The sequence below is a fragment of the Balaenoptera physalus genome (genome assembly GCF_965194825.1).
Source record: "Balaenoptera physalus genome assembly, chromosome: 13".
Lineage (NCBI taxonomy): Eukaryota > Metazoa > Chordata > Mammalia > Artiodactyla > Balaenopteridae > Balaenoptera > Balaenoptera physalus.
In genome coordinates, this window is record NC_138892.1 from 62,477,804 (window position 1) to 62,491,914 (window position 14,111).

General features: G+C 44.2%; 1 protein-coding gene across 1 annotated transcript; it reads left to right on the forward strand.

The window, feature by feature from the left end:
- The first annotated feature begins 1,266 nt into the window (after positions 1-1,266).
- Positions 1,267-6,686, forward strand: LOC309641150 (keratin, type II cytoskeletal 6A-like). The gene is made up of 9 exons (XM_082420893.1): positions 1,267-1,895; positions 2,876-3,090; positions 3,434-3,494; positions 3,639-3,734; positions 3,860-4,024; positions 4,503-4,628; positions 5,454-5,674; positions 5,894-5,928; positions 6,042-6,686. Exons 1-9 carry the CDS (start codon positions 1,356-1,358, stop codon positions 6,275-6,277), a joined length of 1,695 nt encoding a protein of 564 aa, XP_082277019.1. The 5' UTR covers positions 1,267-1,355; the 3' UTR covers positions 6,278-6,686.
- Positions 6,687-14,111: the final 7,425 nt, after the last annotated feature.

A 14,111-nucleotide genomic window follows, 5' to 3' on the forward strand; every position in this document is an offset into this window, starting at 1 on the left:
GCATCACACATGCCCCAGGAAAAACACAGAAACATATCGAAGTGACGTGACTACAAGGATACACAGGGAAGTGGCAACACTGCTTTGTCTTCCTAGACAGGAGTGGGGAATGATCTTGAGCATGTAATTGTTTCCTTAACCATGTATTACTTGTTTAATTTTTCAGTTAATAAGTAGGTGTGTAAATATCAATATTCAGTATATAAATAGGCATTCTATGACATCTGTATCTGTAATGTTTAAATAGCTAGCTTATTAAGCTTCTAGTTTGAACTGTCAGTTTACAGGATACACAAAGGACACGAGATCATGCTAAGTAAGATAACATGACTATGCAAATGCACAGGACAAATAACCTGTTTTTAATTTTTTTTCACAAATAGACTGCAAGTGGTAAAGCGGAGGGGGATTTAATGAATTAAATGATTTTACAGACATACTACTTTAAAGACATATCACCGAAATACAAAATGTATGGAACTTATTAGGATCCTGATTTGGACAACCAAAACTTAAAATATAAATAACACAAACGGATTTAGTTCAAGATTGAAGAGACACTCCTTAATGTTAATGAATGCATAAATATTAAGGATATATAAATGGTATTTGGTTATGTATTTAAAGAGTACCTCATTTACAAAATAAATGTTGAATTATATACTAAAGAAATGATATGATCTGTGGGATTTGCTTTTGAATATTTTAAGATTGATAGGGAATTGGGTGGGAGTATAGAAGAAATAAGGCTGACCATGAGTTAATAATTTGTATAAAATCCAGTGGCAGATATACAGAGGCCCATTATATTGTAAATCTACGTATCTAGCTGTGGGAAATTTGTAATGAAAGCAAAAATAAGTCATGTTTAACTTCTGCAATCAGTGAAAACGCTACTAATTATAGGTAAGGGATAAGCAATAGGTTATTTTGACCTCCAGTATTTCTGCCTTGTGGGTGAAACACCAGGCGAGAGGAGCCTCAGTGCATTTCATACACGAGCGTAACATGGAGAACCTTTGTGTGAGTCAGTGACTAACTCCCAGCTAAGTGAATTCACACTAGTCTTATTGTACTGAGAGCACTCAAAGCTGGAAGGCAGGAGAACTTTTCCCTGACTAAAGGAAACCTCAAATGCGATCTTCAGATTTCATAACTTTTCTAATAAAGCCCATGTGATCTCACTGTTGGTAAAGCCCAGCCTTCCCAACCTGCAGGCTCACCTTCCGGCACTGAGCCCAGCCCATTTTCTCCATATATAAGCCACTGCTGGCAACCTCGTCTCACCAGTCTGCTCCTCTCAGCTCTACCCTCCACCTCTCACGCCCTCCTCAGCCTCTTCGACTTCAGGAACCATGACTTCCAAATCCACCGTGAAGAGCCAAAGCAGCAGCCGCCGTGTCTTCAGTGCCGGCTCAGCCAGAGTCCCTGGGGTCAGCCGCTCTGGCTTCAGCAGCGTGCCCGTGTCCCACACCAGGGGCAGTGGTGGGCTCACTGGAGTGGGTGGAGGAGCTGGCTTTGGCAGCCGCAGCCTCTATGGCGTGGGGGGCTCCAAGAGGATCTCCCTCGGAGAGGTCGGCTGTGGCTACCGTGGTGGATATGGCGGCAGCGCTGGAGGCGGCTATGGCGTTGGAGGTGGAGCTGGGAGTGGATTTGGTTTTGGCAGTGGAGCTAGTGGTGGTTATGGGCTCGGTGGTGGAGCTGGCTTTGGTATTGGCTATTTGGGCCCTGGCTTCCCCATCTGTCCCCCTGGAGGCATCCAAGAGGTCACCATCAACCAGAGTCTCCTGACTCCCCTCAACCTGCAAATTGACCCCACCATCCAGCGAATCAAGACTGAGGAGCGGGAACAGATCAAGACCCTCAACAACAGGTTCGCCTCCTTCATCGACAAGGTGAGCCGGGAGCACCTGCCCTCCACTGGGATTTCAGAGTCCCCAGTGGAGTGACGCAACCAACGTCCTACCAGGGGGAGCCTCGGCAGAGAGGGAGGAGGGGACTCGGGCCAGCTGTCCACTGGGATGCAGGATAGGCTCCATGTGGACCACAGGCAGAAGGTGATGGAAATCATTTACAGCTACTGATCCCTTGAATGTCTTCATTCCTGCCTGGGAAGCATTCTCCACTCTTGATAACCCTCAAGCAAAGGAAAGGAACTGAGAGAATGGAATGAGTTAGCTTGATCTTCTGAAGGGTCTAAGAAATTAAAAAGGGAATTACAGTGGAAACTGCACTTGAGCCTTAGTTGGGGTGGTGGCGGGGAAGGAAAGAAGACAAAAACCCAAAGGAAATGTCAGGAAAAAAAGACTCAGAAACACGTATATGTGCATAAAAATACTTAACTTGTAGAACCAGATCATGAGCATTAAGGGAGCTTGTTTTAGAGGGACTCATGCACTAGATGGGAAAGAAGGTTAAATCCAATCATCAATAGGGTTGGAATTTAACCATTAGATTCTAAACATTTGACATCCCTTTAGCTGAGATACACTCTATAAAATAACTCTGTGCAATATACGAGAGAAATACTATTTTAAAGTACATTTGTGATTGTGCTTATCAAGAGGAAGAAAAGAAATGTTGAAAGTCACTGACTGACAGGCTCCGTAATGGAGAAGAGGGACTGTCTGCTAGCTCCCTGGGGCAACGTGGCCAGTGAGATCTGTGTGGTGTGAAGGCAAACAGTCAGGGGCGCAGCACCGTCAGCCTGAGCCGCTGTGCACGCTCTGGAGTAGCCCAGCACCACGGGGACCACCAGACCTGCTTGGGCACAGTCAACCCACCTCTCTTTCTGCCTTCCTGCCTTCCTACCTTCCTTCCTTCCTTCCTTCCTTCTTTCCTTTGTTGCACAGATAACCATCTTGTCTTCCTCCAGGTCCGATTCCTGGAGCAGCAAAACAAGGTCCTGGAAACCAAGTGGGCCCTGCTGCAGGAGCAGGGCACCAACACCGTGAGTCACAACCTGGAGCCTTTGTTCGAGCAGTACATCTACAATCTCAGGAGACAGCTGGACAGCCTTGTCACGGAGAGAAGCCGCCTGGACTCCGAGTTCAGGGGGATGCAGGACACGGTAGAGGACTTCAAGAAGAAGTGAGTTACAGGAGAGAAAAGGGCTCAGTTTCCTGAAGCCCACGCTTCAAGTCTATTAGATGACCAGGTCCAAATGAGGGCATGGTTCTTAGTAAAACATGTCCATGGAAATGAAACCACAATTCTTGCCTAAACACAAACCCCGAAGAACAAAAGGGCCATACAGGTGGATGGGGAGAGTAAAGATGTAAACAATTGAGGGACCACAGAATTCGTCTTTTAGGCTTACTGGCAGGAAAGCTCCATTTGGATATATCCATTGTGGGAAGTTGGGATCCCAGGCTGCCTTTTCTGTATAACCTTCACCACTGACTCAATTAGGTTTTACCCTTTCTAATTCCAGATATGAAGATGAAATCAACAGGCGCATGTCAGCAGAGCATGAATTTGTGAATCTGAAGAAGGTGAGATGAGTAAGATCAGGGGTTCATGTTTCTTTGCCGAAGGAGAGGACTCTGGGAAAAGAATAATCGGGGAGATTAAAGGAGGAGCAGACTGGGAAGGAGGGCTCGGCTCATCTGATCCCAAGTTGTTGGCTTCTTCCCCAGGATGTGGACACTGCTTACATGAATAAGGTTGAACTAGAAACCAAGGCAGACGCTCTCATAGATGAGATCAACTTCCTCAGAGCCCTCTATGAAGCAGTAAGCATCTTTCCACACTCTGTTTTATTGACTCTAAAGAGATTTGCAAAAATGGAAAATCTTAGGCTTGGGTGCCTCTGTAAACGTCATGGGAAAAGGGGATCTGACGATCTCTTGTTGTGCAGGAACTGGCTCAGATGCAAACCCACATCTCAGACACGTCTGTGGTCCTCTCCATGGACAACAACCGCACCCTGGACCTGGACAGCATCATCGCTGAAGTCAAAGCGCAATATGAGGTGATCGCTTGCAGGAGCCGGGAAGAGGCTGAGTGCTGGTACAAGTGCAAGGTGAGCAGTGAGGGGGAAGCTGGAGAAGAATCCCTGTGCCTCCCCGCTGGAGACCAGCAAGGCTTCCCGAGACTCCACTCAGGAAATCTCCATCTAGGAAGCGGGGGTCCTCTCAATGGACGTGTACCCTGAACCAACAGAGTAGATCTTTACAGTATTTATGTCCACGTCTAGTAAGTCAAAGAACCTAAATGTAGGACAAAAGCTACCGTAGATAAAGACCAAGGGATCTTTGCTTTAGCTTCACCCCAATGCTGGTTCTCAGAAACACTACAGAGGATGTTCTGGTCCTGAAGAGAACCAGGCAGTCAGTGGTCCTACCAAGGATGGTGTGTGATGGGTGTACAGTGTCCATGACCTTGTAACACCAATTTTCTTAAAACGCCTTGTGGACAAACCATTCGTTTCGATTTGTGAAAACCTTGTTTAGTGTCCTGTGAAGCCCATGGACACCACCCTCTCTCCCTCTGGTTTACAGTACGAGGAGCTGCAGTTGACGGCGGGCAGACACGGGGACGACCTGCGCAACACCAAGCAGGAGATCACTGAGATCAACCGCATGATCCAGAGGCTGCGATCTGAGATCGACCACGTCAAGAAGCAGGTATGGTGGGGACCATGGAGGAGAAAAGCATCCTTTCCTTCCTAGGCCACCAGGGATCATCTACCACCATGTAGGGAATTCCTGGGCACTGAGGGAACAGCAGGGAGAGGAGGACATGTAATTCCTCCCTTAGTGAGTTCCCACAGGTTAGAGAGATGGATCCCAACCCAAGAGCAGGAAACAATTGCATGACAGGACCAATCCCAACTGGTCAGCGGTACAAAGATACAGTCTTGAGGCACTGAAATGAGATTCCATAAGAGGAATGATTGGTTTGGGAATGCAAGACACAAGTTGGCAAAGAGAAGGTCAGGCCAGAAAGTGTGAGGAAGATTGCTGCAAATATGCTCAGATTCGATGTGAAAAAGAAGCTGAGAAAAGACACAGGACAAATGAGGGCTTTCCAAACATGTGAAGTGGAAGGAAGGCAAGGTCGCAACAGTTTAAAGTGAAATCATCTCCTCACTGTGGGTGTCTGTGGTTCTGTGTGAGTTCGTGTGCATCCACATGAACTTACCCAAACTGTCCACATTCAGAAGAAGCCAGTGGGTCCATTTCTTCCAATGTCCCCTGGTCTTGGGTCTGCTGTAGTATCTTCCAGCAGTCACCACCTCCATCCTCTTTAGGGTGGTTAACACAGAAGTGCATAGGGAGCTCCTAGACTAGTTCAGGTTTGCAGAATGGAAAAAGACTGGACAAAAAGAATCAAACGTCCTCTTCCATGGAATCTGGGCTCTAGAGCTCTTCCTCACTGGGAAAGAAGAACCATGCTTCGTCTCCTCAGGAGTCCAGATTGCAGGTTCATCTGCCCATCTTCCCCTCTAGTGCGCCAACCTGCAATCCGCCATCGCCGATGCTGAGCAGCGTGGGGAGCTGGCCCTCAGGGACGCCAAGAACAAGCTGGCCGAGCTGGAGAACGCCCTGCAGAAGGCCAAGCAGGATATGGCGCAGCTAGTGAAGGACTACCAGGAGCTCATGAATGTCAAGCTGTCTCTGGACGTGGAGATCGCCACCTACAGGAAGCTGCTGGAAGGCGAGGAGTGCAGGTGAGTAACTCACACAACCTCCTCAAACATCTGGGTCCATGTCCAAGGTGTCCAGCCAGTGAGCACCAGTGGAAGGCGCTCTAGTCGTGGCCATAATGCCACTCCCAGAAAAGCACTTAGAAGGCACGTTCCCCATGGGCTCTCCTCACGCCCAAGCTTCCCACGCTGGTCCAGCTCTGGCTCTGAGGTCTCATGATGGTTGTGTCTCCTCTCTCCTAGGCTGAATGGGGAAGGCGTTGGACAAGTCAACATCTGTAAGTACCTTCACTTGCCTCCCTCCCTTGCCCTTGTGCCCTTCTGACTGGACTCTGTGTGGCAGAGTGAGCTCACCATGTCTTGTCATGGCCTTGTCCCCTTGCCTCTCCAGCCGTGGTACAGTCCACCGTCTCCAGTGGCTATGGCGGTGCCGGCGGTGTCAGCGGCGGCGTAGGGCTGGGCGGAGGCAGTGGCTACTCCTACAGCAGTGGTCACGGCATTGGAGGTGGCTTCAGTTCCGGCAGTGGCAGAGCCACAGGGGGTGGCCTCAGCTCCTCCGGGGGCAGCAGTTCCGCCATCAAATACACCACCACCTCCTCCTCCAGCAGGAAGGGCTACAGGCATTGAACACCTGCCATGGGCTCGGGGTCCCACAGTGTCTCAGGCTCCCTCTCCAGCTTCACTGCCCTTTCCTCCAGTTGCTTCCTCTCTCCTGCTTCTTTCTTCTCTTACTCCTTGAGTTCGAACTGAAGTTGCTGAGTGCCCTCATGTCCTGTCCGCCAACACCTGCCGCATCTGAGCTTCCATTGCTCACCATCGGAAGGTCACTGTCTGGGTCCTACTCCAGAACAGGGCAATGCCCCTAGCTTTCCACTGGCCCAGTATGTCCCATCTCACAGGTGTTGTGTTCCTCCCTTGCAGTGATCATGAAAGCACCAGTGACTAGTTCTATGATGTACGGGGGTCTCTATCCCTGTGATGCTTCCTCTGCTCTTTGCTCACTTGGATTGCTAAATAAAGCAGATTTATACTATAATGCGTGGTTTCATATTGCCTTGCTTTGTTACCAATGGTTCTTGCGGTTTTCACTGGGCAAATGCCTTTTCAGGAATGAAGCGTACTCCCAATCCCCATGTGCTTCACCCCCCTCCTTTAGAGATCTTCGACAAACAGCCACTTAGCATCCGGATGCTCAGGAGTCCTCCGAGAACAGTTTGGCAAGTGAAGCGGGAGAGAGCAGGTTCATCATCATAGTAAAGTCTGTTTTCACTGCCCTGACCAGGTGCCAGCAGATTCGTTTCTCTGACGTAGTCTCTAACACTCTACCTCCTCCTGCCCCAGTTGACACCCATATTCCCCAGAGGATCATATTACAGTCCAAGTAGATCAGAAGGACATTGACTAGAGAGTAAGATATTTGATTTATCCTTAGACAGGCCTCATGACCAAGAAACTTGTCTGGCAACGTGTATCAGGAGTAATTTAAATGTACATACTTCTGAACTGAAATTATGCTTCGAGCAATGTGTGCTGAGGAAATAGTACAAATGCAGGAAGTTGTACTTCATGGTTGTCAATCCCAGTAATCCTTTCAACAGGGAAAAATTGGAAACACTGGGCAAATTCAGGATCCAAGGACTCAGACACAAAGCACAGGTGGTGATTTTTTGAAGTGTGGAGGCAAAGTAAGAATGGAAATGCCTTCTTCCTTACCACATAATCCTCTCACAGAGCCTCAAAGAAGTAGAGCCCTTGCTGCTCCAAAGAGATAGTCCTGCATCCTCTCTCAGCTGTGCCCTGGTTTCCTTTGACTTCTACAAATGGGTAATGGAAAACTCAGGATACAGTGCAAGTTTGGTCTGTCAACATCTTCCTGAGGGCCAGTCACTTTTGCCAGTCTCTGTTCTGTCCATGTTCCTAATCCCAGGTTTTTTCTCTGGAGAATTCTGCCTTATACCATTAGGAATGAAAGTTCCCTTGTTAGGAATCCAGGAGAAATGACTGAGTCTAGGAATGGGGTGGAATATATACATAAGATGATCCTGCAGCATCTTTCAGTGCCAAGAAGTAAAGAAATAATCAGAAAGACCCTGTAAGAGCTCCTGATAGACAAATTGGAACAACTTGAGCCATAAATAAATAGATAGACAAATAAATAATGTACTGGATTATAACCCAAATTATGAAATAATTATTCATGGTCCCCACTGACGTGAATAAGGGATTGACTAAATTGATCAATAAGGGATGACTGACAACTCTTAGGCAGAAGAATTTCATTTAGTTACATAGCTGCTCCCCAATCAAGGAAGGAGTGAAGAACTGCTCCCCCCTAAGGGTGGGCTGTGCACAATGACTTCCTTGCAAAGAGCACAGACTAAAAATGGGGGAAAAGAGTAACTTTACCGTCAAGAAATCAATCAAACACTTCCGCAGCCAGGTGATCAAGGGTAACACCGACAGTAGTAAGTCTGGTTCATAGCAAGTATCCTGGATATGATGTGATGAGAAGGGCACACGTCATCTCTGTGGTCTTCCTCCCAAACACCATAACTCCAGTCGATTCATGAGGCAACATCAGACAAAGCCCAATTGTGGACATCTACAGAACACCTGGGCAGAGTTCCCCAAAACTTTCAAGGTCATTAAGACAAGGAAAACCTGACAAACCGTGTTAGCCAAGAAGGAGACACAATGACTAAATGGAAAGTGGTACCATGGATGATACCCTAGAACAGAAAAAAGAATATTGGGCAAAAGGTAAGGAAATCCAAATGAAGTATAGACTAGTTAATAGTAATATATTTATATTGTTTCCTTCATTGTGAGAAATATAACTAAAGTGAGGTATTAATAATAGGGGGAATGAATGTGTATTGTGTACAGACCTCTTTGGACTATCTTCACAATTTTTTGTAAATCTACAACTATTCTGAAATTAAAAGTTTATTACGAAAAACACTTAAAGTGTGGGGCTCAAAGTAACATCTGTATTTTTCACTAAACGAATTTTGTACACAAAATTATGAAACAAGTAAGGGAGAGAAAGAGACAGAATCACAAAGGAACACAAAGACGGTTGCAGGGCCAGAGATACAGAGAAATCACTGAAGAACTAATGCTACAACAATAAGGTTCATCATCTCAAGCTGGCGTTAACTCTAGTAAACTGTCTTTCTTTTACGTTGTGTACTTTCTTCATTTTTTGGTGTTGAACATGTGTCATTTCAAAAGAGAAAGTGTGTTCCCCACGATGTCCTCATTGTATGACATCTGAGATTAAAGGCGGTTACCCTTTTTGGTACTAAGGAAGGAAAGATTCAGTCTCTAGATTAAGCTCCCTGAGATTAAACCATTCCGATTGATTTCCTTTGCCCACTGAGGACTGAATAAGAGGAAACGTATTTCTTTCGCAAGAGCAAAGACGTGTTTTTGAGTCAAGGAAGGACTCGGCAGTACTGACGGTCCTTAGATACTGGATTTGACTCCTAAGGAGGCTAGCCAATTGCCTCCTCCTGTATGGAGTCCATGTACCTGGAAAATATAGGACATACATTTTAAAAATAACAACCTCCAATAGAAAAACATTTTCCAGTTAGAGGCTGTATCCAAAGTTCACCTTACCTGAATCCTCTGTGATTCAGAATGATCACTTGTGAGCCATACCACGTGGATTCTAGCTGCATGGGCTAGAATGGCCAGTACAGCCCAGTGCATGGGATCCCAGCTCACGGTGGGGGCATGGGGTGCAGAAGAGCCAGAGGAGGGAGCGTTTCTACAGGTGCTGAGAGCAGGCTGCTCTTCTCTGCGCTGCTCCGTGCTCCCAGAGTCATCCCTACAGAATCCCTTGCTAGCTAACTCTTCATTGTACTTGGCCTTGAGAAAAGCTGACAGTAGATCCCAGGATGGGAGGAGAAAGGGCTTGAGGAGTTCTTCTCGAACAGCAGCTGGATTCCTTTAACCATGAGTTTTGCTGGGCAGTGCCTTCTCCTCAATGCTCTTACTTCCTGGACTCCAGGGGTGTCCCTTTAGCACTAGAAAGTGAGTGGCAGAGGAAAACCATCCTCTTGAGGTCTCGGAGGCCGGTCCACTCAGATGTGCCATTTTCCCCAACACTCTTACTGTCCCCAACCTCCTCATGCACCTATAGAACCCCCTTCTTTAACCCCACTGCCATCTGTATCTGTCCTCCCTCCCTTAAGAAACTCCTCTCCATCAAATGTAGTAATGGAAGACCTTTCCTTCCTGCTTCTGTTTGAAACTGCAAGGCTAGAATTTATCTGGATTCTTATGAAGGTTTTCCTTCATCCCGCGTTTCTATCTCTCCATTCCTCTTGCCTAATCTGAGTTTCTTCATAGCACTTGCAGGGTGTAGCCACAAAGAAATCAGAAACTGGATTTAATAGCCCTCTTTTTCGTAATAATATTGGTACTGTTAGATTGACACTATCATAGGTTTGTTTTAGGATAAAGCAAATAAGTAATATATCATTCAGAGCTCAGCTTTTCAGAGTGAGTAAAAGAAATACAGGTAGAAAATCATCCTGTATTCTATTTGAATTGGAAATATCAGTATCAACTTCTGATTTGAGTACTTGTCAATTATATTTTTACATTTTTCTTAGCTCTATCCATTGAAAAGTCAAAAAATAACTTTCTTTATTACATTTGGAAATTGCTGGTCTCCCAACCCACTCTTCTAAAATTGCAAAATAAAGAGAAAGAAGCACTTCTTCTGCCTTTCCTGTATCAATTAAATACATATTAGGTTACCTACAAAGGAAACCATGACAATGCCTTCCTTACAGATGACTGCCAGGTGATAAATGCAGAGGCAGGATGTTAAATTAATAAGTTACCAGTTTGCAACCCCTCATGAAATAGTCAATCTGAGAATTGATCAATGAATATTAAAATATTAGATGACAAATTTATTGGACACTCTTTAATGGAGGGTTAAGGCTGGAACTATGGATATACCTGGATCAGTCTTAACATCACTAAATTGAACAACTTGTATTATATGCCTCATGATCTGATGCAATACGGGGCACACAGCACCAGCTGGGACATAATCTTGCCTGAAACAATGGAACTAAATCTAATCAACTCTAATATAACTAGTAACGAGGAAAAACCGGCGTTAGAAGTTACGTGGCACCAACAGAAACAATGAGCCAAATCCAGAATGTAGCCGTTCTAGAGAAAAGAACAATTTCTCCACAAATCAGTGGTATATAAAAGAAAACAATGGAATCTCTTACAGAATGAAAGAAGCTTAAGAGAACCACCAGTCCAATGCAATATGTGAATCTAGTTAGGATGTTGCTTCAAGCAAACCAGCATAAAAAGACATCTTTGAGATAATCAGAGAAGTATGAACATAAATGAGTATTAGGTTTCATTAAGAAGTGACTGTTGCTCATGATCGATATAAAACTGTTGTACAGTTAGATTTAAAAGTCCTTCTCAAGAACTTAGACATGCATGCAAATATTGACAAGTGAAATGACTTCATGTCTTAATCTCCTTGAAGATACATCCACTAAAGTAGAAGATTTCAATATGAGAACTAGTGGAATTCGATGAGACAAGCTGAGAAATATGGATAAGTGTTTAATCTGGGGGATTGGTACATGGTGGTTTACATACTATTCTCTTTCATTGTATCTGTTGGGCTTTCAATGCTGCAAACTGTGATTAAGCAATAAAGGAGGTTCTTCCACTGAGGAGAGCACAAATACATTTTGGGATTAAATTTCTGATGATGGTAAATATGATGGCTTGTAGAAAACTTTCAGGTGACTCTTATCATGGCTCAGGGAAGGGAGAGGCCCTGAGCACAATGATGTCTTCATTGAAGCCAATCGTTTCCATGCAGCGCGAGAAAGGAAAATTAATATTTTGAATTTCAATTATTGCTTAATAGTTTAAATGCTATATGTATTTTAAATATAAATATATGAATGGGAGACTTCTGAATGTAGCTTAATGGAGGAAAGGGAGGCATTTCCCCTTCTCAGATATTATCTTAAAAGAAACAAGGAGAACAAGAAACGTAAAAGTAATCTCCACCCTCAACCCCCAAAAGGAAAACATCGTAAAGTCCTTCAGTCAAAAAAAAAAAAAACAGAAAACTCTTCTCACAGAAAGAAAGAAATCAAACACAGTTGTTGGGAAACTGAGAGAGAAGATGCCCTCAGGGCAGATCTCAGAAAATCCAGTGAAGAACACTCTTGAGAACAAACAAATCAAAACTAAACAATGTGGTGACCACAGAGGCACAGCACACAAAGTTAACCCTGAGGTTTTCCTACTGCCAGGCACTGCTGACTCATGTAACTCCTACTGTGTGAATGTGAAGAACACATCCTCAGGTGCAAATCCAAGAATCGCTGCTTTGCAACAGTCGGAAGTGGGTGTGTGTGTTCCAGGGAGGACCCATTTGCCATGAAGTTTCAAGACCCAGTGAAGGCAGGGTTGAGTAAGGGATCAGAGGCAAGGCCTATTGGCAACAGGTTGTCGGGGAAGCAAAGAAGACGGAGACTGAACTGCGAGCCACGCCGCAGCCATCTTCCTTGGCTTCGTCTAATTAAAATTAAAAGAATTATTCACACAGCCTGTGCCATAATGAGAATTCCTGTTAGCCTGGTTGCAGCCTGGCCCCTCCTCCCAGAATACTGTCTGCAAAAGACAGGTCCAGAAGGAGCTCGCCTCTTTCAAAGATGAGCCCTCGTTAGAAAGGAACCATTCCAGGCCCCACGAAGGACACTTTACATTGAAAGAGAAAAACAAGAGGCACTTAGAAAACACTCAACAGAAAAAAGTGACAAACATTATTACCGAAAGGCAATGAAATAAACAGCACGGTGAAATAAGAGAACAAAGGGGCAATAGAGTGAGAAATAAAAGATGATAATATTAGTTGATAGAGCTCAGAAAAGGAGCAGAGAAGAAAGATAAAGCCACAATAGAAAGGAAGGCCAAGCTGAAAGCAGCATAAGACGTTGCTGATGCACAGCAATGGACCACAGGTAAAGGTGGAGAAAACAGCCTGTAGGAAATAGCATGAGAATCGAGTGAAAACATAGATATGGGAGACAAAGTACATACAGCGTGAGTGCAACTGCAAAAGGGAATATATATGTGTGTTTCATATATATCTGTATGTATATATTCAATGTATATGCTCGCATGCATCACACATGCCCCAGGAAAAACACAGAAACATATCGAAGTGACGTGACTACAAGGATACACAGGGAAGTGGCAACACTGCTTTGTCTTCCTAGACAGGAGTGGGGAATGATCTTGAGCATGTAATTGTTTCCTTAACCATGTATTACTTGTTTAATTTTTCAGTTAATAAGTAGGTGTGTAAATATCAATATTCAGTATATAAATAGGCATTCTATGACATCTGTATCTGTAATGTTTAAATAGCTAGCTTATTAAGCTTCTAGTTTGAACTGTCAGTTTACAGGATACACAAAGGACACGAGATCATGCTCAGTAAGATAACATGACTATGCAAATGCACAGGACAAATAACCTGTTTTTTATTTTTTTTTCACAAATAGACTGCAAGTGGTAAAGCGGAGGGGGATTTAATGAATTAAATGATTTTACAGACATACTACTTTAAAGACATATCACCGAAATACAAAATGTATGGAACTTATTAGGATCCTGATTTGGACAACCAAAACTTAAAATATAAATAACACAAACGGATTTAGTTCAAGATTGAAGAGACACTCCTTAATGTTAATGAATGCATAAATATTAAGGATATATAAATGGTATTTGGTTATGTATTTAAAAGAGTACCTCATTTACAAAATAAATGTTGAATTATATACTAAAGAAATGATATGATCTGTGGGATTTGCTTTTGAATATTTTAAGATTGATAGGGAATTGGGTGGGAGTATAGAAGAAATAAGGCTGACCATGAGTTAATAATTTGTATAAAATCCAGTGACAGATATACAGAGGCCCATTATATTGTAAATCTACGTATCTAGCTGTGGGAAATTTGTAATGAAAGCAAAAATAAGTCATGTTTAACTTCTGCAATCAGTGAAAACGCTACTAATTATAGGTAAGGGATAAGCAATAGGTTATTTTGACCTCCAGTATTTCTGCCTTGTGGGTGAAACACCAGGCGAGAGGAGCCTCAGTGCATTTCATACACGAGCGTAACATGGAGAACCTTTGTGTGAGTCAGTGACTAACTCCCAGCTAAGTGAATTCACACTAGTCTTATTGTACTGAGAGCACTCAAAGCTGGAAGGCAGGAGAACTTTTCCCTGACTAAAGGAAACCTCAAATGCGATCTTCAGATTTCATAACTTTTCTAATAAAGCCCATGTGATCTCACTGTTGGTAAAGCCCAGCCTTCCCAACCTGCAGGCTCACCTTCCGGCACTGAGCCCAGCCCATTTTCTCCATATATAAG